The sequence below is a fragment of the Thunnus albacares genome, chromosome 7 (assembly GCF_914725855.1).
Source record: "Thunnus albacares chromosome 7, fThuAlb1.1, whole genome shotgun sequence".
Lineage (NCBI taxonomy): Eukaryota > Metazoa > Chordata > Actinopteri > Scombriformes > Scombridae > Thunnus > Thunnus albacares.
Window position 1 is genome coordinate 27,993,235 of NC_058112.1, and position 27,588 is coordinate 28,020,822.

The window sequence follows — 27,588 nt, forward strand, 5'->3', positions numbered from 1 at the left end:
AACACTTTGGGTTGGGGGCACTTTTATTTCTTTATAGCAGAATGTATAGGTTACCTATATAACAATCTACCTGACAACAGAGCTTCCCTCCAGGTTAAATCATACATACAGTACTCATTGAACCACAATGTAGAACCCTATTCACTCTATCCACTGCCCTCACTGCACTGCACATCCTTCTTTGTTTTTGTCTGTGTTTGAACTCTCTTCTTGCTGTGTGCATTTTTTTAAAATTTCAAACCAAACACTCTTAAACACATACAGGATAATACTGCAATAAAGTATCTTCAGACATCTAAGTAAAAAGCAACAGTAGTGCTTTTCCAGTATTGTCTTAAATATTTTGGCCAAAGGTTTAAAGTTAGTGATAAATTCTTGGGAAATCTGTACCATCAGCTTCTAGGTTGGACTTCAGGCACGTGGCCAAAACAATCCTTTGAAGCAGATTCCCGACAGCAGCAGGAGCTCTCAACCCTCAGCATCATTGCCTGATCTTCTCCTGTCAATCAGGTGGAGAATGACCTCACTGGCATTTATGTCACGCCGCTCCTTCAGCTAGATGAAGTGCCTTGGAAATGGCATTGGCCCAGTTACGGCCCAGCTTTACATGTCAGAGAGATCAGGCAACTGCAAAACACAGGAGTCAAGCACAATCCATACGCACAATTTATAGCCAGCTGTCCGTCTATCCATCTCCGCCCACGGGTACCCACGAGGTAAATTCATGACCCCATATCGTACACCCTGACCATAAATAAACCCTGAATGGATACTCAGGTTAGATATTGCTTTTGGGCTCATGAGTGACCTGATATTAGGGGCCACACACAAAATGGCTAAGAAAAGTGAGCAGAGAGGGAGGGGAGGAGGACGTAATAGCCGCAATTCCTTGCGAGTCAACTCTACAGCTGTTTGACATTAAAGGAGGTGGGAGTAAATTAGGTGGGCTGGGTCTGTGTGTGTGGGTTTAGGGGAAAAGGGAAGAGTAAAATCAGGGGTGGAGGATAGGTCCACTGCCCAGATCTACGCCAAGGAACACAGGCACCACTTCAGGGCAGGGTGGAATTTTTTGAGGCGTTTTCCTCTGACTGTTATTTCACAACTGAAGTAAAGGCACAGGGTAAATGGAACACACATGGGGTCAATGTGATAAGTAAATATCAGCTGCAAAAATCGCAAGGTATGTAAGAAACACTCCATATGTGCCCACAAGCACACACGTGGCACTTCAAAAAGCCATTTCAGTGCTATTTTTTCCACTTCGGGCATGAGAAGTAAACACATGTGAGAGTTTTCTAGGTGATTAGGTCTGGAAAACAGTCTGTCATGTCTCATTTAACATACACAAAATATTCTCAAGAAATATATTTTAAGAAGGTAATTTTAAAATGAGATATGCAGCATGGAAAATTGTAACACCTTCTCAAACCAAGGGTGCTGTGATTACACCTCAGTCTTATAGAGCTTACTTTGCACTTTACTTCTTACCTAAATTATATATAACAATACTCACAATGTCAAAGACAAATGTGGGGTATGGCATGAAATAAACTAAAATGATAAAACAGAAGTCTTCTTTAAACATGTTTTGTAGGACTAGGATTTTGTAGATCCCCCTATCTACAATTTTTCTAAAATACTCACTTCAAATGGACTGTAGTTTGGTGTATCATTTTCAAACACATTCACTGAGTTGCTGTTGCTGCCATGAAGCTGCGTGAGCCACAGGCAGACAGTAGTACTGAGGCCGCAAGGGTTACCCAAACAGAAAATGACACCACTAGAGAGAAGAAGTAGTAACTCCTCAAGACTCCCTAAGGTGTTCTCAGCTGCATCCAGACTTTTTTCAGAAGGAGAGAGAGTTCTGACCTTTCTATCTTCTGTGAATCACACTACAAACAAAAGCGGAGAATTACTGAAGCTTCCATTTCTACTCATGTCCTCCCCAATGAACTGTAACAAGAGCCACAAAGCAAATACAGTAGATGCAATCAAAGAAAAGACAGATAAACAGACTGAAGCCCAGTAAGTCATGACCTCCCTCCAATTAGCAGATGGAGATGTGAAGAAAAGAAGGGGGGGGGGGTGGGACAGAAAGCATAGAAGAAGAAGTCTGCGTAAGAGAAGCTCCAAGCTGACGCTCTAATTTAACCAGTCTGATATTGATTTATCTCCAAGCCATGGGCCCCAGAGTGGCTGCCATATTGGGCCCACCTACGCAAAAATTTATACCTGCACTCTCCTAATTGAGTCCCCACAAGAGAGGGACTCCATCGAGTCATGAACGCTAACCGAATGATGTGTCAACAGTCACCGTTAGTCACAATAAAGCAGCGTCAAAGATGTTCACGCGTCACATGTGCAGCTGTCAAATTTGTAATGCAAGTAAGATTAAAGTGGGGCTTTCTTGTGGGCGCATGTTACAGTTCAGCATTATTTAAAATGTACATCAATTATGCTCAGTCAATAAAAAAAGGTTTGGGCTCCCGCTTGAATTGTCCATATTAACCACTAAACTGAGCAGATTAATTTGTGCTTAATATCATTTTTAGCTCAATTTCCTTTGATGAATAAATGTTTAAATCAACAGCAAGAGGTTTTTTAACACAACTTTCTTTGATCACAGTTGTTCGCAAGCCGTAAAAACTGCCCTTTTGATTAATGTCGGAGACGAGCAGCCGGCTCCATGGTGAGGAAGATGTTGTCTGACCCCCACCAAGGTCAAAGGTCAGCCACTCAAAGGTAGCAGGCAGAGCCACTGATGTTTCTGTGGCCGTAAAGACATGGAGTTTTCTAAATTTGTCACAGAACGACCTGGAGCCAGTTTCAAAAAAGCATGCACAGCTTATACACAGATGAAATGCAAATTTGTAGATAAGTGTGCAAGTCCTACAGAGCTCTGGATGTTCATGGATAGCAAGTATGGAGCTTGTTGTAATCAGTAAAACATTATTAGAATTATGCTGCAAATCGTAGCTCGCATGTTACAAACTTGGTAAAACCAGCCTCTGTAGTTTATATCTTTATGATTCAGTTGCTGAAACTGATGCTAAGCAGTAAATCAGAGGATAAAATCAGACATTAACAGTAGCATTGAAACGAGAGAGACAAAGATCAGCAGAGAGCACTTGCTTACCGCTGTTTAGTAGACGGATTTACTTCTATACCCACCAATGGAACTTCAGGTAAATCTGTAGTATCACATGTGGAAAGATGTCACACTCTTATGTGGTTTAGGCTTTAGGCTAGAGGTTGTAAGGGGCTTTTTTATATCAGTGCAGTTTTTATGTTATGTAATACCATATTATTATAATATGGCAACATTTTCCATCAGTTCCAAGTCTCAAAGTTACAACACCAGCCTAACTTTAAGAGGGCAGGCTCTTCTTGTATCTTGGAATTTATTTGTCCAGTTGCCAGTATATAATTGGCCGATTAATAGATAACAAATGATATCTTTCCATTAATTGAAAAATGGTATTGTTAAATTTGAAACACAGGCAAGTATTGTGTTGTTTTCCCTGAAGAAACCATAATTAGTAGACGTCTAGATCAAAACGGTCAAAGGACAGGCGGAGCTGTGTGAGAACCACCAGACTATTGGGAGGAGAACCAAAAATGACCCGGCTCTGACTCCAGCAAGACCACACAGACACAATGAGGAGGGATGGAAAAATAAAAACAGACAAAGGAAGAAACTACCTCATCCAGAAGAAAGAAGCTTCCAATGTAGAATGACGGACACTTGGCCAGGTCTGGCTTCAAGCGTGGGATCTTAGCCTCCGATGGTTTCGTCAGCAACTATAGAAGTTGCAGATGAAAGTGTTATTGAAAGAGAGAGAACTCTTAATGTTGAGCACAAAGTCAGTTCAGGATAGTCTGAATATACAATGCTCTGGCACCAGCTCCTTAAAACCATAGTTGTGTGGAGCCAAGTGCAGCTCCATATGTCCAACTTTAGCTGTGGTCACAAGTTCAGTCACACCCTCAGTGATAGTCACTGCTCATCACACTGCATTGGCAAGTTGCTCTCTTCATGGCTCAAAACAAAGAGTTTGAGGCTGTAACTGCTGACAGATGAGATTTTTACAGCAGAAACCCTGAGATTTCCCACCCGTGGAGAGAAAACCTAATTAAACAGTGTGACAGCACAGTGAGGGCCACACCTGCATGTGTGGTTCATGGTAACCACGCCACGCCCCTCCTCAGCTGTTCACCAGGCAGGCGTGAGGAGAACGCATGACATAGAGTCACTGTGCCTCCAGATTTATCCCCAAGCAGTCATGTATTATTAGGTAGAAGTGCAAAACAGATGTTTATGGGAAGGGGTTGTTGCAACTACTCTGCTAATGCTACGTGAATACAAGTAGTGCTAAACTATAAGAATAATACATAAAAGGAGCAATCACAATAATAAACAACTTTCCCTCACATAGCTTCTGGAGCTAAACTAGAAAAAAACACGGCACCAGTCACCTTCTCAAACTTATGTAAAATAATCAGTCACCAAATGCAAGATTTGCATGTCCTAAGAGGTCCAATCCCAACATTAATCCCTCCTCAAAGACTCAAGAACGGCTAATTGATGAGTCTATGAGGTTGTGGGAATATTCCACTGAAAAATGAGCAGGTGCATGGAAGACTTGTGGCGGACTTTTCTGCAATCCCACAAACTTAGATCAAGCAGAGAATCCAAAACTAGCATAATGATATGCCTGAAAGTTCCCAAAAAAGACATAATAGCTTTAAGACCAACACTGAACTTATAATCAATGCGAGGAGTCAACAAGTGTCCCACTGTAGATACTATGGTTTCGATTTACTTATGACGTTATTTCGCCATGTCTCATTACTGAATAGGAGACTACCGCATCTCTGTGTTTGCATTCTTTCATTCATACAGAGTGGCGATTGCAGTGAACAGAGGGTATGCGGTGTAATACGGCTTTGCTAAATGTGTGTTACTGAAAAGGACAAGACTACTGACAGTCTTTCTCCAGCTTGCATCATGTGGCCTTCCCCACTGGCATAAGACACTTGTAGGAAAAGACACAAGAAGCCCATGCTGACCAATCAGAGTTCTTGCAGTCGCGTGTATATATTTACATTTTTGACAAGCTATGACGTAGCCTAAAGCATAAACCTCAGATCCTAAACACATAGCCCCAGAAGTATAAATCCAGTTTAAGAGTCTCCAGCTGGATATATCTTATCTGAGACATCTTACATAAACATACTGTTTGTGTACACACACGGTACAAAAACACTTGACACACCAATATTCAGAGATACAAACATGCACACAGAGTACATCTGAACCAACATCTCTCTTTTTAATCTCTAATTGTCCGACATAGACAGATGCTTAAACATAATAACACATCTCTTGTAATCTGTAATTGTCTCCACCACCACATCACACACACAGAAGCCTGCAGTAAAGACATGTGGTAGCTGCGTCCTGATCATTACTGTCAGCCTTACTGTAATCTTTGTTGTTTTCCACAGTCTCAGCTTCCATCACTCCCACACAAACCAAATCAGCCTACTCCAAACAGTTATAGCCACTATGGTGTTCAGCTCCAGCATGACTCAGAACAAAAACATAAAATATTTTCCGTTTGAGAACGCTGAGAAGTATCCCAAAAGGAGCATTTATATTTATCATGATAACATCAACTGGTAAGTGCAGGTTCTCACAAAAGGGATGCTGATGAGCATGTAGGCCTCCTGTATCAGTGATTTAGAGCATAAGGTTAGTATGAAGGTCAGTCAGTTGTGTACGGTCCAGTGTTAGCATGCATATTAGAAAGAATTATTGACACAAATATGATTTCAGGTTGTCACCCTGTTGTGCCTGGGATAAGAAGATCAATGGACTCTGCAAAAAGGTGGTATAGTCCTTTAAATTTAAAGGTCTTACTTAAAGTAGCAGTAATCAATATTTTAATGATTGAAAGAATGACTATGTATGATGTGAAAAGTATCACCGGACTGTGCAGTTCCCCTCACCTTTACTGAGCTTTTTAATGTTTCTCAGCTCATTGTTGTGATTTTCTGAGTGTCAACTGCGTAATTTCTAGTAGCTGTTTCCAGCAAAAAAGCTCTAATAAATCCACTGTGCGCTATCTGCCCGGCACCAAAGACCAAAAAGAAACAGTTTGCGATTAGTGGATGAACATGGTGGATTTAGCAGCTAAAGAGCCTAATGTCAGGATCTGGTGGAGACCAAAACAGAATTAAACGGAGAGGAGAGAATATTGGACTTCACCAGGTGGCCAGAGACACAACGATGGATGCTAATGTTGCTGTTGGATGTGTAGAAAGCTGATTGCTTGCCAGTGCTTTCGCCATATCAACTTTAAAAGGTCACACTATTTTAGTGTTCATTTTTTGCCTTGAAGCTTGTAAAAGTTTAACAGGAAATGTTATTTAAACTAAATGTGCATCTAATGTCATCACTTTCGTCAGTAACTGCATTACCCAATTAGAAGTACAAGTACAGCATCTTCTTTTTACTTGGCTAATGCTAACCCACTGCATATAATCTTTTACTACTTAGATTTTAATATAGGGTCAAATTGAAGTCTAATATGACTTGGCTCTTGTTGTATTTTACCTTTTATGCGTCCTCTAAAGTTTTTGGCAAGGATGATATTTTAATATCTTATCTTATTAAAATATTATCTTATATTATCTTAAATATAAAAGTCAATACTTCTTAAATGGAAACAATATAAGTCTCCAGAGGGATTCATATAACCTTTAACTTTCACAAGAATCTGGGTGTCCAGATGATCAATACTGTTTCAAAGTTAGAATGCTACTGATATTTCTAAAAAAAAAAAAAAAAAAAAAAGCCCTTCCAGGTTTGTGTGATAAAAAAGCAGACTTGGACATTGGTCAAGAACACTTTCATGAGAAAAAAGTGCTTTGACATCAGTTCAGTCACCACCCATTTAAATGCAGGAGATTGCAAGCACTGCAAGCACCTTGCACAACGTGACAAAAGCATTGCCAATTGAAGAAGACTGTTGTAAGTCCCTGAACCAACCAAGTGGACAAATGCATTGCTGTTAAGGATATTTGGAGGTCATGACAGGGATGTCCTGCATTACCTCACAAGTTTTATATTCAAATCATGTACCACAATATGTAAAAAAAAAAAAAAAAAGTTAGTTTTCTAAGTTATCAGAAAAGTGAATTGCTAACTGCATCCTTTCACCATTCCCAGCAGTTGAGATTAGACTGAATCAGTTGCTAAACTTACCCATTCTCTTGGTCAGCGACTGAAAGGTTAAGTGTTCCCAGCAGGATTCATAGTTGCAGCTCGTGGTTCTTGTCTTCTTCCCTTCAGACTGTCTGTCTCTGTCCTCCCTTTTACTCACTCTAACTTTGTCACACTCTGTTTCCCGTCTTGGAGCCAGCTGGGCCAACCACCACCGAAGCCTGCAGGAGTAAGACTGCTCAGAAACTAAACGTGACCGGCCTTAAACGTTTTTTCTTGGGGAGAAAAAGCCCACATCCCACTGTCAGTCAAGCAGCGGAGCATAGTTTCAGCTGGGCCGCCATCCAAACAGACATGAAACTATTCTATTTCGGTCTGCCATATGAGCAGTGGTGCTTTTCAGAGGAGGGGGCAGAAAGATTCTGTGGTGGAGCATGTAATTGCAGAGTGACCAGTTATGGTGAGATGTAATTGCAGACCTCATCAGATAGAGAGAAACTGCCAACAAGACAAGGTAAAGGACTTTTAAATAAGACTCTGAAAGAAAAAAGAAACAACACAGACCACATAAATAAATGAGGAGCTGGGTTCCAGATGTGGCAGCAAAGAGAGGGAGGGGAGGGGAAGAAAGAGAGGGAGAGACAGAAAAGAGGCTCCGACGAAGGAACTGCAATGGCAGCAGAATGAAATCCCATTTCTGACACGGTGAAAGGCTGTTTACCTTCCCAGGAACAGTCGCAGAAGACGGAAAGGGGGATTGGGGAAGGTGAGAGGATGTCGGGCCGGCCTTATGTTGTTTCTGGACCTTAACCATGAGTGCTCCTGGGTGTCTGGTTTCACGTCAGCCTTGGAAATGACTACCTTATGGAAAAATTGGGAGCTTTAAAAATGAGGAAGGAAAATGAAAATATATAAACGGCAGTCGGCTGGTTCCCATTACAAGCAAGACTCAGCTGGTCTGGGTTGCTGCAGTTAATATCACTACGTATTCTTGAGTGAATAATTACCATGTAATTATGTGAAGGGGGTGGATCCACACAGAGTCCCATGCGCACATAAGGGCCTGTTACTCTGTATAGAATCAATAAATATTAGCTTTAGCTTAAATCTTAACGTAAACAGCTAATTTCCTCACACATTTTACCTAATTTCCTGGCCCATGCAACAGGAGTGCGCTCATTGAAGTACATTTAAAGGCACATGGCAACGTGTGAAGGTAATCCTCAGCTAGACTTCATTATTTGAATTATTTAAATAGTTTGACACATTGGGAAATACGCTTATTTAATTTTTTTGCTGAGAGTCAGGAGAAATTTGATACCACTCTCATGGCTATACATTAACTATGAAGCTACAGTCAGCAGGCAGTTAGCTTAGCTTAGCATAAAGATCAGAAACAGTGGGAAACAAACAACTGGCTCCTCCCAGGGATAACAGAATCTGTCTACCAGCAACAAGCCCCCTGAGACTGTGCAGGGCTGTGAAGACAATTTGACATAGTGGCCAAACCGTGTAATTACAACCTCAGAGTCTGTCACATGATGCACACTGGCCCAAAAAGCAATTTTGCCATATACAATCATTGGAAAAGGAGTAACTGTAAACAATAACATTTGGAAAGTCAAAAAGAGACACAATTAAATCATTTTATCCCGATTCAACTGAACGAGGAGTTCAGTCTGCCGGCTCGGCCAGCGGAAGCCTTGGATGCGCTGGAGAAGGACTCTACTGAGCATGCTCTCTAGGCCCAAAAACACAGAAGCGCGAAGAAGCCTGCGGAAACATGGCAGTCTTTTTTGGCGCCAATGAGCAACTTTCATAGGAATGAATGGCCATCTTTGAATGCAGCATCCAGTTCCCCATAATAGATGTATGACCAGAACCCCAGAAGTTCACTAACTAGTTACTGTTGCTATGCCTGTCAAGCTTGTAAGTCTAACACATCAAATGCTAACGAAATTTGCTATTAAACCGGAGCAGGCCTCTATATTTTTTTAGCTGATAACACTGAAGTTTGTCAACTGAAAAGACGACTGCCACTTGTAGATTTTGTCAGCTGTAGATAGCTAGCGTAAGCTAATGCTAATGCTAAAATTCTTGTTTCCAGCTGACATTTTTATGTTTACAGCTGACTCATTTTAAAACTGAAAGCATGTAAAAGGGTCTTCAGTGTGCACATGATGGCTTCATGATAACTCCTGAGGCTAAAGCTTCCTGTTCTGTCGCAGGTAAAATGTCAGCATGCTCACCGTGGATCCATAGAAGAGAAATAAGAAATAAGTATTTTAAAATAATAGTAATAGCAGCACTTTTGTGTACTGCCGGGCAGAGCTCACCATAGTATTACAATACAGTATAAGCTAATGATTATTGTCATTATCAATGAATCTGACGATTATTTTCTCGATTAATTGTTTAGTCTATGAGTTGTCAGGAAATAGTGAAAAATATGCGTCTCAATTTCCCACAGCTCAAGGAGATGTATTAAAATGTGCTGTTTTGTCTGAACCACTGTCCAAAACCCAAATATATTCAGTTTACTATCATATGACACATTTGAGAAGCTGGGACCAGAGAATTTGGGGCATTTCTGCTTGAAAAATGACTAAAATGATTAATCAATTATCAAAATAGTTCTGATATAACCCTTCAATGGTCTGGATGTTTACAATAGAAAAACATATGTGTGCAAGCATCACAGTGGTTAGATTTATGCTTTAGTTATTGTTTGTATTTTGAAACAATGTGCCAGACCCAAGCTAATTGTTGTCCCCTTGCTTCCAGTCTCTATGCTAGGCTAAGCTAAGCTAACCTCCTGCTGGCGGTAGCTTCATATTCGCCTTACAGACATGACAGTGGGATCTTCTCATCTAACTCTCAGCAAGAGAGCAAATAAGCGTATTTCCCAAAATGTCGATGTCTACCTTTAAAACATATATAAGGAGACATCTTTCAAAGCCTCAGGTTTTGAAATGGGTTTGTGGTGTAGGTTTCTGGGAACTGGACTAGTGGCATGTCTTCTCTCTGGAGATGGGGGCTTGCGTCTTGGTTTCTCTTATACGAAACATCTAATTTCCAACTGGAGGGGCCCCATTCAAAGCAGCTGTGTACTATTAGGACTGCTTTTCTCATTGGCATAGTGGGATTGTTAGATTACTGCTGAGAAAGAAGCTCAAAACCAAACCGACCCATGAATCAGCTCTCCACCTCCTGTCCCCCTCAATTTTCAGAATATGGAGAGGGGTTTATGTATTTTTTCCTCCTCAGTCATCCAGGAAAAGTTTCCATGTGGATTCCAGCATGACTTCAGCACTGATTTTCTCCAGACAGACAGACAAACAGACAGATAGTAAGACAGCATGAGTGGAAAGACTGTAAAAACGGTGGACAGATGAGGGTTTTAAGGCTTGAGGGGGAATAGAGCTCAAATCCCCTCTCTGTTCATACTCCAGTAGCATAAGTTCACATATTAGTCATACATATCTTCTCATCTGGGAATTAATAAGTCATCCAGTCGAACAGTTAGCTTTATCGCTTTAAGTGTGTGGGCACGGCATGGCTGATGTTGATATTTTTCACATATTGCTCGGTATTCATCTTAAGTAAATAAGATGCTTTACAAAAAAGCATCATCTTTTCTCTCAGTTCTGACAGCTCGTGTGCTCTGGGAGTGATGCACACAGTGACAAATATCCTGTATTTGCTCTGGTACACACTTGGCATTCATCCGTGCAACCAAATAGGATCAACTGTATCCTGTTTTCCAATTTCACCCTTATTGAATGGGCTCATTATCCCCTCAGTTTCCAAACTTACATACCATATTTGTCATTCTAAACCGAAGGGCCTTTTTTTATCCTCCCATCAAGTTCTGTTTTTGTTCTCCGTCTGTGATTTTTCTGAAAACAAACCATTGGCAGTACATACAGAGTGTGTTATTGTTGGAGAAATACAACATTGAATTGAGCATTTGTGTATTTGCATTGTATTTATTTGCTCCAACTGACGCCATTACTATGATTTATGTGAAATTAATGTTTTGTTTCCTTTTTCTGAATACATTGAGATTCTTTTTGTTTTTCTTGTTTAATTTTTACTGATGATGCTTTTCTTTTGGCATTTTGTGGTTTCCTTTTATAGTAATAAACACTTTCATTCAGTATAAAATCTGCCGAGGAGCTGCCCAGTACAACCAGTCTGCTACCGGTGACTAGTTAAAGTGCTTAGTTACTAAAGTGCATCTCAGTGGTACTGAAAAGAAAGGATCATTTTCCCAGCTGGTTCAAGATTTAAGCACACAACCTTAATTTTTTTTTGTGCAGAAGATGTTTATATGAGATATAATGTGTTTCAGCGGCAGCATGTCGATCTTTGTGAGTCACGAATCCGTAGGAGTTCAGTCTCATACAGCATTGCACATTGCATTGAATAAAACCATCACCTTCTCAAAGGCAATTTACTGTTTTTTTATTAACCAAAACCTATCAGACCTAAGCATCCTTGTCATAAAGCATGGGAGGATTTGCTCCATTCATGATACAAGCACAGGATTGTTCAACAGGTCATTGTTTTACACCTGAGTGATGTCATTACAGCCCTAGGAAATTACTCATCTCAAGCAGTGTTCAAACCTTATGTAATCATTTCAACTGTGTTGTTTTGCTTAGAGATCTCCTTTCTTGGTTTGGTTTATCATTTTTGCAAACAAACATGTAAATCTCTCTTAGCCTTGGAACACCTGCTGAGGAGGTCAAATAAACTGGTGACTGAGACCGTTTACATTTATCATTTGTGGAAATTTTTAAAAATGTTGTCATCACTTGAGTCAGACCTTTGAGAATCTGCAGAGCTCCACTGAAACTTTTGTCAAGATAATTATGTTGCCACCTATTGGAGTGCTGCTGTAAAAACAAGAAAACCCCAAAATGTTCAGTCACCCAGCATGTGATTGAATATTTAACAATTAAAAGCAAATCAGTTTGTCTGCCGGCTTAAGTACAGTATGTAAAGACAGCTTGATTACTATAAATATTGCCTTGAACTGTAAGTGAGAGCTGCTTGCTGCTGTAAGCTGCATCTGAAATCAGAGATGGCAACATGTTGTGTCCTGTCAAACTCAGACATTTTGTGATGTCTCTGCATTGATGATCATTGTATGATGTTGGAAAATGAATATTTAGCTTCTGATGTTTTGTTTTGATTTATGTAAATGAAAGTATGTACTGATTCTGATTGAAATGAGTGGTGTGCATTTACTTCCGCTGAAGCTAAAGAAGGACAAGTCTGACTGCAGTTTTGACTGCCTTTTATTAAGCAATTACCCATGCAGTTATTTTCTTGTATCATCATGTATTTCAACATATCCATGCTGCTGTGGTGTCAGCCAGAAATACTCCTAATGAAACTGAGCAGACCATCGCTGCGTACAAAGTGACCAAAACTGTGCAACAGTAGATTGTATGACTGTGGATTTGTTTTGGTTTTTCAATATTTTACCAAATTAAAGATGTGTGCTACAATGAGAAATTTCATACCAATGAATTACAAATCACTCTATTCTTGTGAAATTCTACTTATACCATATGATTTCTCATTAATAAGTTATAGACAATGTTTATAAATATTCCAGCCATTAATATACAAATATATGCTTCTCATAATATAATCGACCTGTCGTTCAACCTTTTTCTACACCTAAATGCTTAAAAACCTTTGAAGAACAACACAAGTACCCCAAACCCGAGTGTATCTAAAATACATTTTAATCTTGCTGAAATTTGTTTTCACAATATTGTTTACAATATTAATCTGTCGTCATTCTCTTCATCCTCGCTCGTGTCTTCTTTATCGTCTCGAAACAGAACTGTACAATCATGTTCATGTAAATTGTTCTACATCAAGGCACAAGACAACAGCCGTTGTGGGGGGGCCTTGGGTAGGCTGATCTTTAATGGCGTCCCTCTGGCACACAGAAAAACAGGGTACCCTTGGGAGGAAGGGGAATTATGGAAAATGTATGGATCTCAAATGGGGTCTCATGGAAGAAATGTGCTCTAACAAGGTGAAAGGAGGAAAAAAAAATCAGGTGATAACCATTGCTGCTTTCATTTTATTTTCCATTGATACTTATGTATAAAAAAGAGGAACCATTAGGATGTTTTTGTTTCTTCAGGATTTGTTCATGTACATAAACTAAAGTGCTTTTTTTCTCTCTTTTTTTTTTCTCTTATTTGCCAAAAGCAAAAGGTTCACTAACAGGATGGAAATGGGGACGAGAAGTCCTGTGGTGTCTTTTTTTTCCATAAGAATGTGAGAGTGGATAAAGGGCCAGTTCAGTGTTTATTTTCTGCTCATTTTGCTTTTGTTGATTTTTGTTCTCAGGTTATTTTTTTATGATGCTTTCTTGTCGGGTTTCAACCTGTGTGAGACAGAAAGAAGGAAAGAAAGAAAGAAACTGGTCAAGCTTTACAAAGACATTGTAAATTCAAGCTTGATATTCTAGACGATACTGACTGGAGTTGATTATTATGTAAAACATCGTTATTCTATTTACAAATGATTACATGATGAGTATCTAAAACAATATAAATCGATTTGTAATAAATTCCCTGATTCCCTTCTTGATTATTAGTGATATAAAAATATAAAAATAACATTAAAATATAAAAAACAAGCAAAAGAAAGGCACATAAGTTGGAAATTGGAGTAAAATAACAAAGACTGATTTCAAAGAGCATTTATTTACCATTTCCCTGAAGGTTTTGGGGTGCTCACATCTGGACGCTTCTCCTCCGCCTGCCGAAGGCCTTGGCGCCAACGTTGGTGGGGACGAAGTTGCTGTTGCCCATTCCCCCCGACCGGCTGAGGAAGTCTGCCAGGCGATGAGTCACACAGGTAGCTGTGTTGCAGGCTCGCTTCTGTGCTGTAACGCTGCTTCAAGAGAACAAACTCGGGGTTAATGCGAAGATCTGATGTGATATTCATCCAAAAGCTACGCTGACACACAACAGGCTTACTGTGCACGGACATTCAAAACACACAGTATCTCTGCACACGGTTCATTTTATCAACTTTAACTTGACAGCACAGAAAAAAAACACGAAGCTAGGACACACAGGTTAAAAATACACATCAAGCATGCAGGGTTTAATTGTATACTTTCTGCAGTTTGTTTTTCATTCTTACCTTTGGACTCGATGAGAGCTTCAGAGATCATTTAAAGGGCTTTAAAAGCCCATTTATGTCCATTTTATATTCAGACCACGCTGTATGTCCATATTTACCAACTGACTGTTTTTTAGTGTGCCTAAGAATGAAAATGAGCTAAGGCTTCCTGGTAGAAAAATATGTTTATTGAACAAGAAACATGGTAACGCATGAGTGGATCATTTATTAATGGTTCGATTAAGTGATCTCTCTCAACTCTTAAATTTCAGGGTCTTTGGACGCCATCAAATGACTCCACGTACAGTACACAGAGATGGATGTCTGAACCGGCCCCTGAATTACATTTATGAAAACTCAGTCTGATTGTCTGAAATGATAGGGATAAATCATTCCCTGCCAAAAAGGAGGGGGAGGGAGAAAAGAACTGAAAAGTTGTTTGCAATTAAAGGTCGTAATCTTCACATGTCAATCAAGCAGGTAAAATCAACATGCACTTGCCAATCCAAAAATGATAAGGAAGAAACTGGGATGAGGAGAAAAGGGGAAAGGAATGAGAAGGAGAGGGAGAGGAGGAGATGCGGCAAAGGTAAAAGAGGGGCTGAGGGGGGGGGGAGGTGAGGAGGGGTTAGATGCTGTCAAACGTCTCGCCGTAGCTTGCATAGCTGTCACTCTCAGGCGCACTGCGCTTCTTGCCGGGCGTTCCTGCTCCCACGTTCGTGCGAGGGAACGTCTGCAACTTGTGCAGCTCCTGAGACAGTTTGCCCAACACACAGGTGCTGAGGTTGGAGCAGCGCTTGGTTAGGGGCCTGTCCATGCTGTCGGGGAGGGGACACACAAAACACATGCAGAGAACAGGCTCATAGATATGGGAAAACATGCAGGTATCTCTTTCTTCTTTCTTTATTTTTCCTTCCATTCACACACTTGAGCGACCCTTTTCCTCACATGCATTTCCCTTTCGTGCCATCACAGGTATCAAACAATACAAATAAAAATCCCCCCTCTAGCATCATGCTTTTTTCCTCATCCCCACCATTTAAAGAACCTGTCATCCATCCCTTCATGCGCCAAACCTCCATCCCCATCCCCACCCCCACCCCGGTCCTTCCCGTCTTGTCACGTCTTTTACACCCACCGAACAAACAGAAACCAGTCGCTTCCCACTGTCATGCAACTCCACCTAATTGACATCATGCACTTATTCGTTCCATTAGGCATACACTGTTCACATGCCCGGCAGGCAGGCTCAAAATAGTAGTCCATTCAAACAAAGTCAAAATCAAACTCATCCATGCAGGAGCACGGTCATGACAGAGAATAGGGATTTTTTTTTTTTTTTTGCCAATCTTCATCTTTTCTTGGAAATGAGAGTTTGTTTGCTCTTTATCTACTGAGAAGTACATACCTCTACGCCTGATTGAACCCAACTGGGCTGTTAAAAAGACGAATCTTCAGCGGTGATAACATGAAACCATAAAACATGATACGCTCCCTAAAAAAAATACACAAGGTCCAGCACGGGAGCCCTCAAAGGGAGCTTTCCATTTTACCTTTTTATTTAGTTTCACCAGTTACCTCTCCATTCTGTCATTATAGTCAAATCCTTCATGGGCTGTTTCTGCATGGGGAGGAAATGTTAGACTGCTTTTCAAAAAAGGGTTCAAATTAAGAGGAGTCGTCTGTACCTGTTTCCTTCAGTTGCCTGCTGTTCCAGCTCCTCTGCCGTCATCTGCACAAACTCCTTGACGATGGCGTTGAGTAACCTTCGCGCCTCGTAATCCGTGAGCGTGACTCGGTCTGACATGGACTCCATACCCGGTCTGTGGCGAAGGGGTGAGCGAGGAGGTTTAGGGGTCAAAGGGGTGAGGGGGAAGGGGAGGGGGGAGGAATGGAGATAAGCATTAAATCCTTTGCTAGAATTATCACCTGCAGTTAAAAAAGAGGGGCGGGGCGGTGTCAGGGTGGGGTAGGGTTGCTGGTGGTGGAGTGACTGGATGGATAGGAGGGGTCAGGGGGGTTGGCTGGGACGTCACCAACTCTGAGAGGGATGACGTCTGAGTTGGAGGGCCCCCGGCCAACACGGGGAAACAATCTGCAGAAAGTGCCCCATCTGAAAGAGGGGCTGATGTGCAACTGGCTTTAGATTTATTACAAAATCGATAGCTTCATGGGAACAGTGTGCAGAGTGGCTTGAATGGGGCTTCATATAAATATATAGACCTCATTTATCTCCCCCTGAGGTAAATTACACTTCTTCTTTTTTTTTTCTTTTGGTCTTTTTTCCACTGGATCTTTTTTGTTTCCCTCTTTAACTCTTAAAATGAGAGACATGTTATGTAATTAAATCACAGATTAATATTAGGATATATAAACTTAAACATCCATTTTTCTAAAACAAAAATAAATATTTATGATACTACATATTTTAAAGAACTCTCATCTAACCTTTATTTAATCCCCATCCTCATGTAAAAAGCCCACATTAAGCATTATATATTACTAAGATTAACAGGAACAATTATATTTACAGTTAATACAGTAGCAGATATCTTTGAATGTGTTTGCACCTCTTCCCAGCTATCCTCCCCAATTTATTCATATTTTTCTAGTAGCACAAAGATTTTTGTGATTATGGTGTAACAAAAAGGAAAAAAAAAATCTCAAATCTATTGACTCCAGCAGGGAAAAATATTTGGAGCATCTTTTTCCTTCAACCCCACCACTCTTCCCACTGACTGCTTGTAATACTAACACTAATTTAGAGATTTAAAGTCATGCTACTTCTCCAAATATTTTAAGTTGCTGGAAATAAATGAAAAGCATGTGTGCTGAGAGCTTGAAGTGTAAAATATGAATGTTAAAACATCTCACCTGGCAGGGGCGGCTTGTGAGCAGTACATCTGGCAAATGACCAGGGCGTAGGCAACGAGGAAAGCGGAGATCTTCAACATAACCATGGTCCCCTACACAGCAAGACAGACACCCCCCATCAGCTCGATGTGCACAAGACAGCTGTAATTCGCACTCACGTATCCACCAAAGTAGGTACTCAGATCACCCGAGAATTCATCTACAAAGCATAAACCAACATACATCTAGAAGATATACTTGCTAGAGTCTGGTCCTCTCGTGTTCTTGGGAAGAAGTTGCAACTGGAAAACTGTCACTTTCCAGAGAGGTGAGCTCAGCTCTACCCACATCTCAGCTTGCTACTCTTTAGCTCTGGTCTCCTGCTGAACATCCTTTCTTTTACTTCACCACAACACCCCTTCAAAACTGAGCCACATAACAATCCCCCCTACTTTTCTTCTGCAAAATGCACTGCTCCTCCAAAACATCCAGCCGAGAGCACAGGACAGGTAGTTCTCTCGTATCATACGCTGCAGGTCCCTGAGTGTGACACGCCTGCGGGTAGGAGCGTGTGTGTTTGTGGTTTGTGTGTGTGTGTGTGAGTGTGTGTGAGGGTAGATGGGGGTCCTAGACTGTGCAATGCATGTTGCACTTGCTCGTGCTGGAAGAGGAGGGGTGAAGGTGGGAGGGGAGGAGGGGGGGGCTGGACTCCAAGCTTGCCAACTCCCTAAGGGACCAGTGCATTAGTGTAATGAGCTGGCGGCACTATCTCTCTCCCTCACACACACAAACACACACACTCTCACTCACACACACATTTTCAAACCTGGTTCCTCCTGTCCATCTCTTCTTTCCTTTTCCTCTTTCATCCGCTGTTCTTTATTTCAGCTTCTTCTCATTTTTGCATCCCCTTTCTTTCTTTCTCTGTCTGTCTTTCTTTCCTTTCCCCTTTTCTCCATCTTTCTCTCTCTTTGGCCTTCAAATAGCAGACTGGACCCTCACAAAAAAGGGTGGTGGTGATGCTGGTGACCCCAGTGGCCACACTCCAATCCCATTACCAACACTATCACGTCACCGCAGTGTAACGCAGTGACTCTGTATCCATTTCCCTCTGATCCACACACACATGCAAACAGCTTATCACATACAGTTATAGTGAAACTGCCATTCCAACACATCGCCCATCATTAAAAGTCGTCACTTACCTTCAGTGATAATCACCCAGCAAAAAAAAAAATATAAATATCTCTATGTATCTCTATGCAAAACACAATAAGTTGACTTTCTCTCAACTTGCAGAACAACTCTTGAGTCTGTTGCATGCAGCGCCAACGCACCAGCCTATATATCCCACCACTTGGATTTGTGCATTGACTGTGTAGGTGTTTAATTATCCGCCCGCAGCCAATCACATCACTCTGATGCTACGGGGAACCAATGGGACGCCTCCCCTCAGTCTTGGCTCACTAATAAGGGATATGGCTTTGCGCTGACGTCATTCCTCAGTCACTAAGTGCTCCATTCACAAAATCCACCAGTCATTTGGACCATTTGCTATCCCCAATTTGCATTGATGTCATTAATTAAATAGGAGGCAAACCAAACTGGTGGCTGTGGAGAAGCATCACCAGCAATAAATATTTTAAGAACCTTCCAAAAATGTTACATTGCATGCTATATCTCAAATGCCAAATCGATAAGGGCCCCCACACCCCAACACCACCACCCTCCCAGCTAAGCACTTGCAGGCGGGGCCATCTGCTGGGGAGGGATGTATACTACACAATGACGCACTCCCCAGGCTCTTCATTCATAATGCTGTTTTGGATAGCACCAACTCAGGCACAACACCCACTATGCTTAAGCTCAGTATAGACCATCTAACACACAATCAGCTTACGTAATCAGCTTGTTATTGATTTGATTTGGAGCTATATGATGTGATTCATCAAAAATAATGAACTCATGGCACTTTACATATCATATATCAAGCCATACGAGTCAACTGTGCACAGAGAATCCATTAAATTACTTTCAGGTTGCAAAGCATTGTGCATTTTTTATCTTCCACAACTTAAATTGTGTATTTTTTTTGACATAATTCATATTTGTCCCATCACAGCAGCCACAGTACAGCCAAATGTCTGTATAACCTTCCTCCCCACTACAGTGAAACATCAAACCATATTGAGTTAATAAAGTGATACCACAGTCAGTCCAGTAATGATCACTGCCGCCTGGGCCTCCTCCCACACACTGAGTAAACGAGTTGTCCTCGGCAAAGACCAATCGATGACAGCCTCCGACAAGAGCCGTTTCTCAAAAGCAATTACACAACTGTTTGTCGTGTGCCATCATCTCAATTCCCTTCCTTTTCATTAGTGTGCAGGAGAGCATGTGTGTGCGTGTGTACAGTATAAGTGTGTGCACAGAGGTTTAGGCAAGTGTGTGTTTGATGTGTGTGTGTGTGTACATCCGTGTGTGTCTATGTGCACGGTGGACAAAATGAATGGCTGTACAGTCAGGATGTGTGCTTTTCGATGTGTGTAAATCTGTGTGTATGTGCTAGATTATATGTCAGAGTAAAAGAAGGGGAGGGGTTGCCTCTTCTTGTCTGCGTCATAGAGGAACCCCATTAGACAGGATGAGCCTTTTAGTGCTATTGAGCCACAAGGCTCACCCGTGTCAGACGTTAAATCACTGCTGAATAGACAGCTCTGGGGTCTCAAGCCACATCTACATACCTACATCGCTTTTCTACCTGCATATCTACTCTCCTGCCAGATGAGAGCATGACATCATGGGCCAAAACAGTCTAACAACTTGTTATTAGCATTGAAACTTCCTCCTAAGCTCTTATATTGACTTCAGCCTTTTGACATTTCTTCTAAAACTTCAAACATATTTGTTTAAAGTACAGGGGAAGACCTGACAACCAGTGAGTCATTGAAGACTATGAATGGTTTGCTATGGGGGTCAGTAATGAAAAAACTTTAATGTGTGAACTAAGGCAGCCTTTCAGTGAAATTACATGCAATGTTGCTTTAAAGACAGGTTCTTTTAGTTTTTCAAATTCTCAAGAAACTTTCACTGTGGTATGAGTTGTTGCTGGACCACAGTAGCACTTAACACATAAAAGCTCAGTATGAGATAATGGAAATGTTCTGAAACAGGCGCCTAATCGCCATGGGGACACAGGGTCACGTCCCTCCCGATATATGAAACATGGAAACTTGTCCCCCTCAATATTCCTAATTGACACAACATCAGATTCCCCCAGAGGCTGAAAGAAAGCTAATTTGTTCCCTTAATATACAGTGTAAAACCAACTCCAAAATACTCTGGATGTGTATCATATAAGGAAAACCTCCTGTGTCTCATTTGTGTTCATGTCAATAGCAACAGTGAACACAGCAGCTGTGAGCGCAGTGCCAAAGCTTTTGGGTCCATCCTGTTGGTGCTGAGGGCCGCCACTGCTTCAGCCCCGAATGTTTAGAGCCTAGCCCTTAATGTAACAGAGCGGAACTTAATGTGCAGCAGCAGGGGCAGGGGAAGAAATATGGCACTGCACATAACAAGACGCATTCAGGCCAAGCAGTAAAGTTACTATTTACAGTGAATGAAGTGATTTCCAGTGTTTCAGGTGTTTCCTCCACATTTTAGCGCATTGACTGGTCCATTATGAAAACTACAGAGAGCACAAAAGCCTCAAATTGTGTGGCTTTAGTTAGCAGAAATGTGCACACTCAGAGCTCTCCACAATCACAATCCAACTTTCATGTATTTTGCTTCTTTTATAGTGTTTCACATCTATAACATAATCTACTGAAATGTCCATCAAAATATAGCTATTAATGTGACTCAGGCAGGTCTAATATATGTTAGATTAATGTCTGAATCTTACAATAATGTTGTTCAGGTGTCACTGAATGTATCCAGGATTTCGCAGAAACATAAGTATTGATAATGTTCTTTCCTTTGAGTTTAAACCTGCAGCATCACACAGCAGCTGAAACGATAAATGCATCTCCAAACAGAGAAAGAGGCTGTGCGTATTTACGCACGTGGCACAGCAGCGGTAACTTCATTAACACCGGATCGGTCAGGATCTGACGGTAATTAATGTTCTGTGATCTGCTACACATCTACACAGGTCAGCTGTTACACACAGATTCCAGGTTTATACGGTGGGATTGTTTGTAATAAAGGAGCCTTTATGGATGAATCCTGAGCTCCATCAGAGCTGTCGGGACATTTTTATTTTAAGTAGCTAAAAGTCCAAGATAAGCCTACAACCCCATACCCACCGCCCTTGGAAACTAAGCTAACAAGTATATATTTGAATGAGATTAATCTAATTCCTTTAATTTTACTTTAGTGTACCAAGTATAAAGCCACTTTCGCACATAGTTCCTGGTAAATTACGGGGATAACCTTTCAGGCACCTCTAGGGATTTTCACTACTCACTCATGCATCTATATTCAGGAACATTTCCGTCTTGCGCCTTTTCACACATGCCATAGCAATGCCGGAGCTGAACCAATGTATCAAATGGGTGGCTTAATGTTAACTGTCAGAAGGATTGAAATGTATAGAATAATTTAGAGTAACATCAAACTCTAAATTTGATAGGTAATTGTAGGTAATCGTTGTGCAGATGGATAAAATTTAGAGACAGATAGATCAGCTCTGAGGATGATATGAAACTTGCTATGTGTCCTGGCTGTGTTTACAAGACACATGAACCATTACACACAGGTGACAGGTATGTTACATAATTTAAAATGTCATTTTAAATGTCTTTTCAGCGGCTAAGATTGTTATTAAGCTTTAGGAGCTTACAAACACATTTTTTTGATATTTTTTATCACAAATTCCTCCCGCAGTGGCAACTGCATTTTCCGTCAACTGGTTTAAAACAATGCAGTCAATCTAAACAGTGTAATAGACAAGTGAAAACACATCAGTAATACTCTTACATATTTAAAAAAAACAAACAGGACATATTTAATAGCTAAAAGTATGAATTATAGCCTACATACGTAAGTGGTTTGATCAGAATATTTTCACGTATTCAGTGAGTTAAAAAAAGAACTATTGAGCTACTAATTCATGTAGACTGATAATTTAATGAAAGAGTTCTCATTTGAATTTAGAGTCTTCTACATTTTATTCTGGTGACAGCAGCAGCTTGTTAAGTTATTAATTATTCATGACAATTTGGCAGCACTCCAAAAGACACAATAGTTCAGTGCAGCATTTTTCAATATCACTGTGTCACCAAATCAGGTCTCCTCAGCATTTTTACCTTCAAGTCTCAATTAAGTCAAGTCTCACAGCATACAGACAGCTCTTGTGTTAGCTTGTTCATATTATCTATTACTATTATCTTAATGGTTAATTTTCAGGACAAACAGTACAGGATTCGTGACAACTGCTCGTAATTCAGGACTGTCCGAAAATGGTTCGGGGCGTCTGGTCACCTTAGTGGAGTCTTGTGATTGGTTCGTTCGCTCCACGTGAAAGCATCTTTCATCAGATGGATGTAACCCTTTACGTGCTTGTCCCTACAGTGTTACTGCTTTCATTCGCAACACAGAACCTGAAATGTTACTGGGTCTTGAGGTGGGAACGGTACCGATTTCCCTGAATATCAATCCCTGCTCCCATTCACACATGATGCCATGCAGGAAATGTTCCTGAACATTTCAGGGATAGACTGCATGTGTAAAAGAGGCTTAACATTAGAAAAAATGGTGATCAGAAAAAAGTTGAAGGATATGGCTGGTGATTTTCTATATTTTTCTTACTATCAACAAATCTCATGTGCAGAACCAAAGAAACAATGAACTCATCCTGAGCCACAACGTTGCACTGGGTGACATGTTCCTTCACCACCAAGGTTATGGTCACATTAGTTTGTTAAGAAACAGCTCCAAAAACTAATAACAGCGATCACGTTTTCAGTCTCTGGAGAGTAGTTCCATGTAAGGCAGATGCCACTGTGCATGCATGGGAATACAATTCTGCTTCAAGAGCTTTGCTAGCTTGTTGTGCTACATATATAAACCTCTTGGTTTTATATTACATTGTACATTTCTCAAAGAACTTTATTTTCTAAACAAACTAATGTGTCCGTTCTCGGAGGAAAAGGTACATGACCCAGTGCAACAGTGTGACTCATTGATGTGTTTTTAATAGTTTTTGGACAACAACTGAGGTCTACGGCACAGAGGAATAAGATATACAGTATCAGGCTTTGGATACACTCACAATACTTGTAAGTTGGATGTGTTCCTTGCTTGTTTGGCTCTGCACATGATTTGTTGACAATAAGACAAATATAGAAAATCGCCAGCCATATCCTTTAATTTAGAGATCATAAGTGCCAAACCTTTAAACTATTAATATTTTATGTGTTAATTAACATGGAATCATTCACATTTAGAACTGTGGGTTTGATGTGCAGGTGTTAGATAACACTTAACGCTTGATTGAATAGCAGATTAATGTCTCTGGGAGCAAGGTGTTGAAGGTGCCATGTAAATCTGAAAATTTCTCACTCTGGCACCTATCTTGGGTTGTAATAAAATAAAGACACAGTGGCAGAGATAAGTGCACGACAGTAATGGGACTCTCAGACACTGAGATATAGTAAATATGCTGAAAGCAACACATGCACTAGACCAGGTTTCACCGGGATTGTCTCATTTTTCCACATTAGAATAATTTGAAAGATGCTAAAATCATATAAAAACTCTACATATGATGGTTTTAACCAATCTTCTGACAGCTCCTGTACCTCAATTATTATTGGATTATTTTGGCAATGTAACAAAACCACAAATAAATAAAAGACACCTCTGAATACTCTTCAACACTACATATATATATATCTGAGTATAGTGGCAAGTTTAAGTATCTTTATATTACCATTTTGAATGAAGTGCCAACTATTCTCCACTCCTGAGTTTTCTTCAACAATCGTTTTTTATCTACTTATTGTACCATCTGACCTGTCTGTGCACATACAAACCGATGTAGTAAAGTCTCTATATCTATACAAATATATACAAATCTAACTTTCTAGACCTAGACCTCCTACTGTCTACAAGTGCAAATGCACTGTGTGCGTGTGTGTGTGTGTGTGTGTGTGTGTGTGTGTGCACAGGAGATTATATATAAGTGAGAGAAACAAAGAAAGATACATTGACTGAAAGTCTTGTTAGAGTTGTATTTTAACTTCAGTTGAAGGTCTATATGATCATCTAGTTGAGCGTGTTTGCACAACCCTCTGACCTTTCAAAATCGATTGGACAGACTGAGTGTGGTATGGTTGTGTCACAGTTAAGCTAAAAAATAAGATTCCTTTTCTTAGTTTTTACCTGACAGCATGCAAATAAGTAAGTAGGTAAATTTTATTTGTACAGCACTTATCATAGACATTAATCAGAAAGTGCTTTACAAGGCATAAAACAACATATGAAGAAAGAAAACAGCAGATAAAGTGAAAACCCAAGACACGTGACAAAAAAGTGCAAAACTAAAATACACAATACACAATGAAAATACAATAAAAATACACATAAAATTCTGATTCAGTGCATATTGGTTACCCAAACACTTGTCTAAACAGGCGTGTCTTTCGCTGCTTTTAAAAGGAATTCACAGAATCAGCAGACCATAAGGGTGCAGTCAGAGCGTTCCATAGTTTAAGGGCTACAGCTTCAAAAGCTCGATCACCACGGGTCTTTAGGTGGCTGCGTGGGAAACACAGCAAGTTTAGCATATTTGACCTGAGAGACTAAGCTGATGAGGAAGGAAGGGTGTAGCAGATCAGCCACATATGCAGGAGCCTGACCGTGCAATGCTCTGTAAGTGAGAATGAGGATTTTAAACTGGATCCTGGAATGAAGAGATGCATGTGTGTTATATGTCAAGTGTGAGCACACACACACACACACACACACACACATCTCTATTAGTCTATATATTGTATGCCTGTGTGTGGGTGAGTGTATCTATACTGTGTCTGCATGCTTACGTACAGTATGTGCACTGATGTTTTCAGAGTGGGTGGTCCTTTTGGGTCATCTTCACCCCAGGGAGCTGCACAGGAGATCCTGACTCCTCCGAAGTTTTCCCTCAGTTCCTGAAAAAACTTTGGAGTGTCCAGTCAATACGGTAACCTTTGAAGCCAGCTAAGATCAACACGCCCACCCTAGTGTAACTTATTACTGGGGACACAATGACTGCTATGTCTGCTGCTGCTGCTGTGGTATTATTGGATGTGCACAAACGTAATACTATATGTCATCTTAATGGTTCAGCTCCACTGGGCCAGTCAAGTATCTCATGTGTAAATGTAAGAGAAAACACACACCTGCAGGAGTGAAGCTAACACACATGAATGCTGTTATTGACATAACTGGACATGTAAGACTGCTGTGCCATATGTCTACGTAATGAATGAGTTCATTAGAGAGGGGATGTATATGTTTTATGTCAAACACACACACACACGCACATACATTACTCACACACACAATGGGATCATTTAACGCTATGCTATGTGTCGGCGGCTCAGTTTGGTCAGGATCGTGATGAATCTCATGCGGAAATGTGATGAAATTTCAATAAGTGCAAAAAGCATGTAGGTGGACTCTCAGTACTATCTCTATACCCTATCATAGCTGTCCACTGGAAACCATGTATCTCTGAGTTTTGTATTAAGATTTGTATAATCTATTTTGAAATAATTGAATAGATTGTCTGTATTTGTCTGTATTGTCTGTATTCATAAATTTAAAAAAACTGAAGACAACGTTTAACTGCTACAATAAAAGGTAATTATTTACTGCTCTGTTTAAGAGGTTAAACTAACAGACTTTATATCATATTTGAGGTGGGAATCAGTACAGTTCAAGCTTTGTCCTGCTAATGTTGCGTTCCAAGATGCTCATCCACCATATTAGATTTACTGTGTCATAAAAAAACAGCAGTTTTTACAATAATTATTTAGTTTTATTATTATTATTTTGAAGCCAAAATAATTTTCATGCTGGTGAACTCAAGAGCGAGACTTCTTCTTATTCAACTGTTTTTCGTTTCTTCTCTTTCAAAAGTCTGTACTTCTTGTACTAAACCTGTTCTTTGCCTTATGAATAAATATTGCTAACCTGAGTCTTGCCTCCTCTTCCCCAAATGTATTACAGCCCATTTTTCATAGCAGATATTTTGATTATAACTTTATAATATTAACAATGATCTGCTTTAAGTGTACAGTAGCAATTAACGATGTTATTACTTACACCTCTGCTTGATAGGCACATTTTAGCAGACATTTTCTGTCTGCTATAGCGGTGTTAAATTCCGTTGCCAACTAATCATAAGATAGACCATTCTCTTCTCGAGGCTCTGCTCTGGCTCTACAACATGTTGGTAGCCATATAAACATTATCCTCTGGCTTCAAAGTGACCACTCAGACAATGAATGACATCACACACCTATAATGGAAAGTTGAGGTGGCTCACAGTAGCCTCAATACTCCATTATGCAATGCAGCCACAATACAAGTTATGTTTGAACAAGGGGCACGACTCTCAGTATTTCTCGGCTGACAGCTGTTGTTGTCGCTCTCTCCATCTACGGAAAACAATTAGAGAGAAGTAAACCCGATATTGGATATTGGATCTTCAGTGGATATTTGTTGTTTCACTTCCAATAACTTGTAAAGCAAACGATTAATACCAGACTAATGAGAGTATGTGTGATTCTTAGGAAAGGAAGAACAATTTAAAACCATTGGTTTCAATACTTGGAGTGGCATTATCACCCACAGATAGATTGGAAAAAGTTCACGCCTTTTCTCTCAAGCTTGATGAAGGACATTCTGGGAAACGCAGGAAATCATCAAGTAGTCACTGGACATTGAGGATTCATTTTATGGATGTTTTGTGCGGTCACACTGTGATTTAACACCATGATACTTAATACAATTTAAAAATATATAATAATGTCATATATTTACCATATTAATTGTTCTTTTTATTACAGTTATGTAACACTTATTTGATATTAAGTACTAGTTGTTATTGATAAGTAAGTATTATTAGTTATTTTTGCCAATTTTTTCACACTTTGGCATATAAAAACAGTTTTCATGCCATGAAAGTGTGTAGAAAGATGGTACCTTGTCAGAAACATCATTAAATGTTTAAAAAGCTTAGTTAAGGTGTCATTTTTATTTAAAATTGGACTAACTGTTTATAAAAAATGTAATCTGTAATCATCTGACAGCATTCAAAATTCACTGTGCTACACGTGTTCGTAAATGCACTG

General features: G+C 40.2%; 2 protein-coding genes across 9 annotated transcripts in view; both read right to left on the reverse strand.

Annotated features, from left to right (window-relative positions):
- Positions 1-8,087, reverse strand: part of LOC122986413 (protein inscuteable homolog) — a 56,408-nt gene extending 48,321 nt beyond the window's left edge. The window contains exons 1-2 of one of the 3 annotated variants that reach the window (XM_044357668.1): positions 7,950-8,087; positions 7,271-7,449 (exon numbers count right to left, since the gene is read on the reverse strand). The gene's annotated coding sequence lies outside the window, so the exon portion shown is untranslated. Of the gene's footprint in view, positions 1-3,702; positions 3,802-7,270; positions 7,615-7,949 lie in introns of those variants that run through there. The other 2 variants (XM_044357669.1, XM_044357667.1) reach the window with 2 other exon arrangements.
- Positions 8,088-12,516: 4,429 nt separating this feature from the next.
- The window catches only part of LOC122985073 (calcitonin gene-related peptide-like), a 30,578-nt gene continuing 15,506 nt past the window's right edge, over positions 12,517-27,588 (reverse strand). For 2 of the 6 annotated variants that reach the window (XM_044355452.1, XM_044355453.1), the window contains 3 exons: positions 17,267-17,358; positions 16,081-16,215; positions 14,559-15,210 (listed from right to left, as the gene is read on the reverse strand). In XM_044355452.1, coding sequence (XP_044211387.1) covers positions 15,021-15,210; positions 16,081-16,215; positions 17,267-17,358 — 417 coding nt within the window. In that variant the 3' untranslated portion in view covers positions 14,559-15,020. Of the gene's footprint in view, positions 13,647-13,973; positions 14,162-14,558; positions 15,211-16,080; positions 16,216-17,266; positions 17,359-17,488; positions 18,020-18,450; positions 18,822-27,588 lie in introns of those variants that run through there. The other 4 variants (XM_044355456.1, XM_044355457.1, XM_044355455.1 and 1 more) reach the window with 4 other exon arrangements.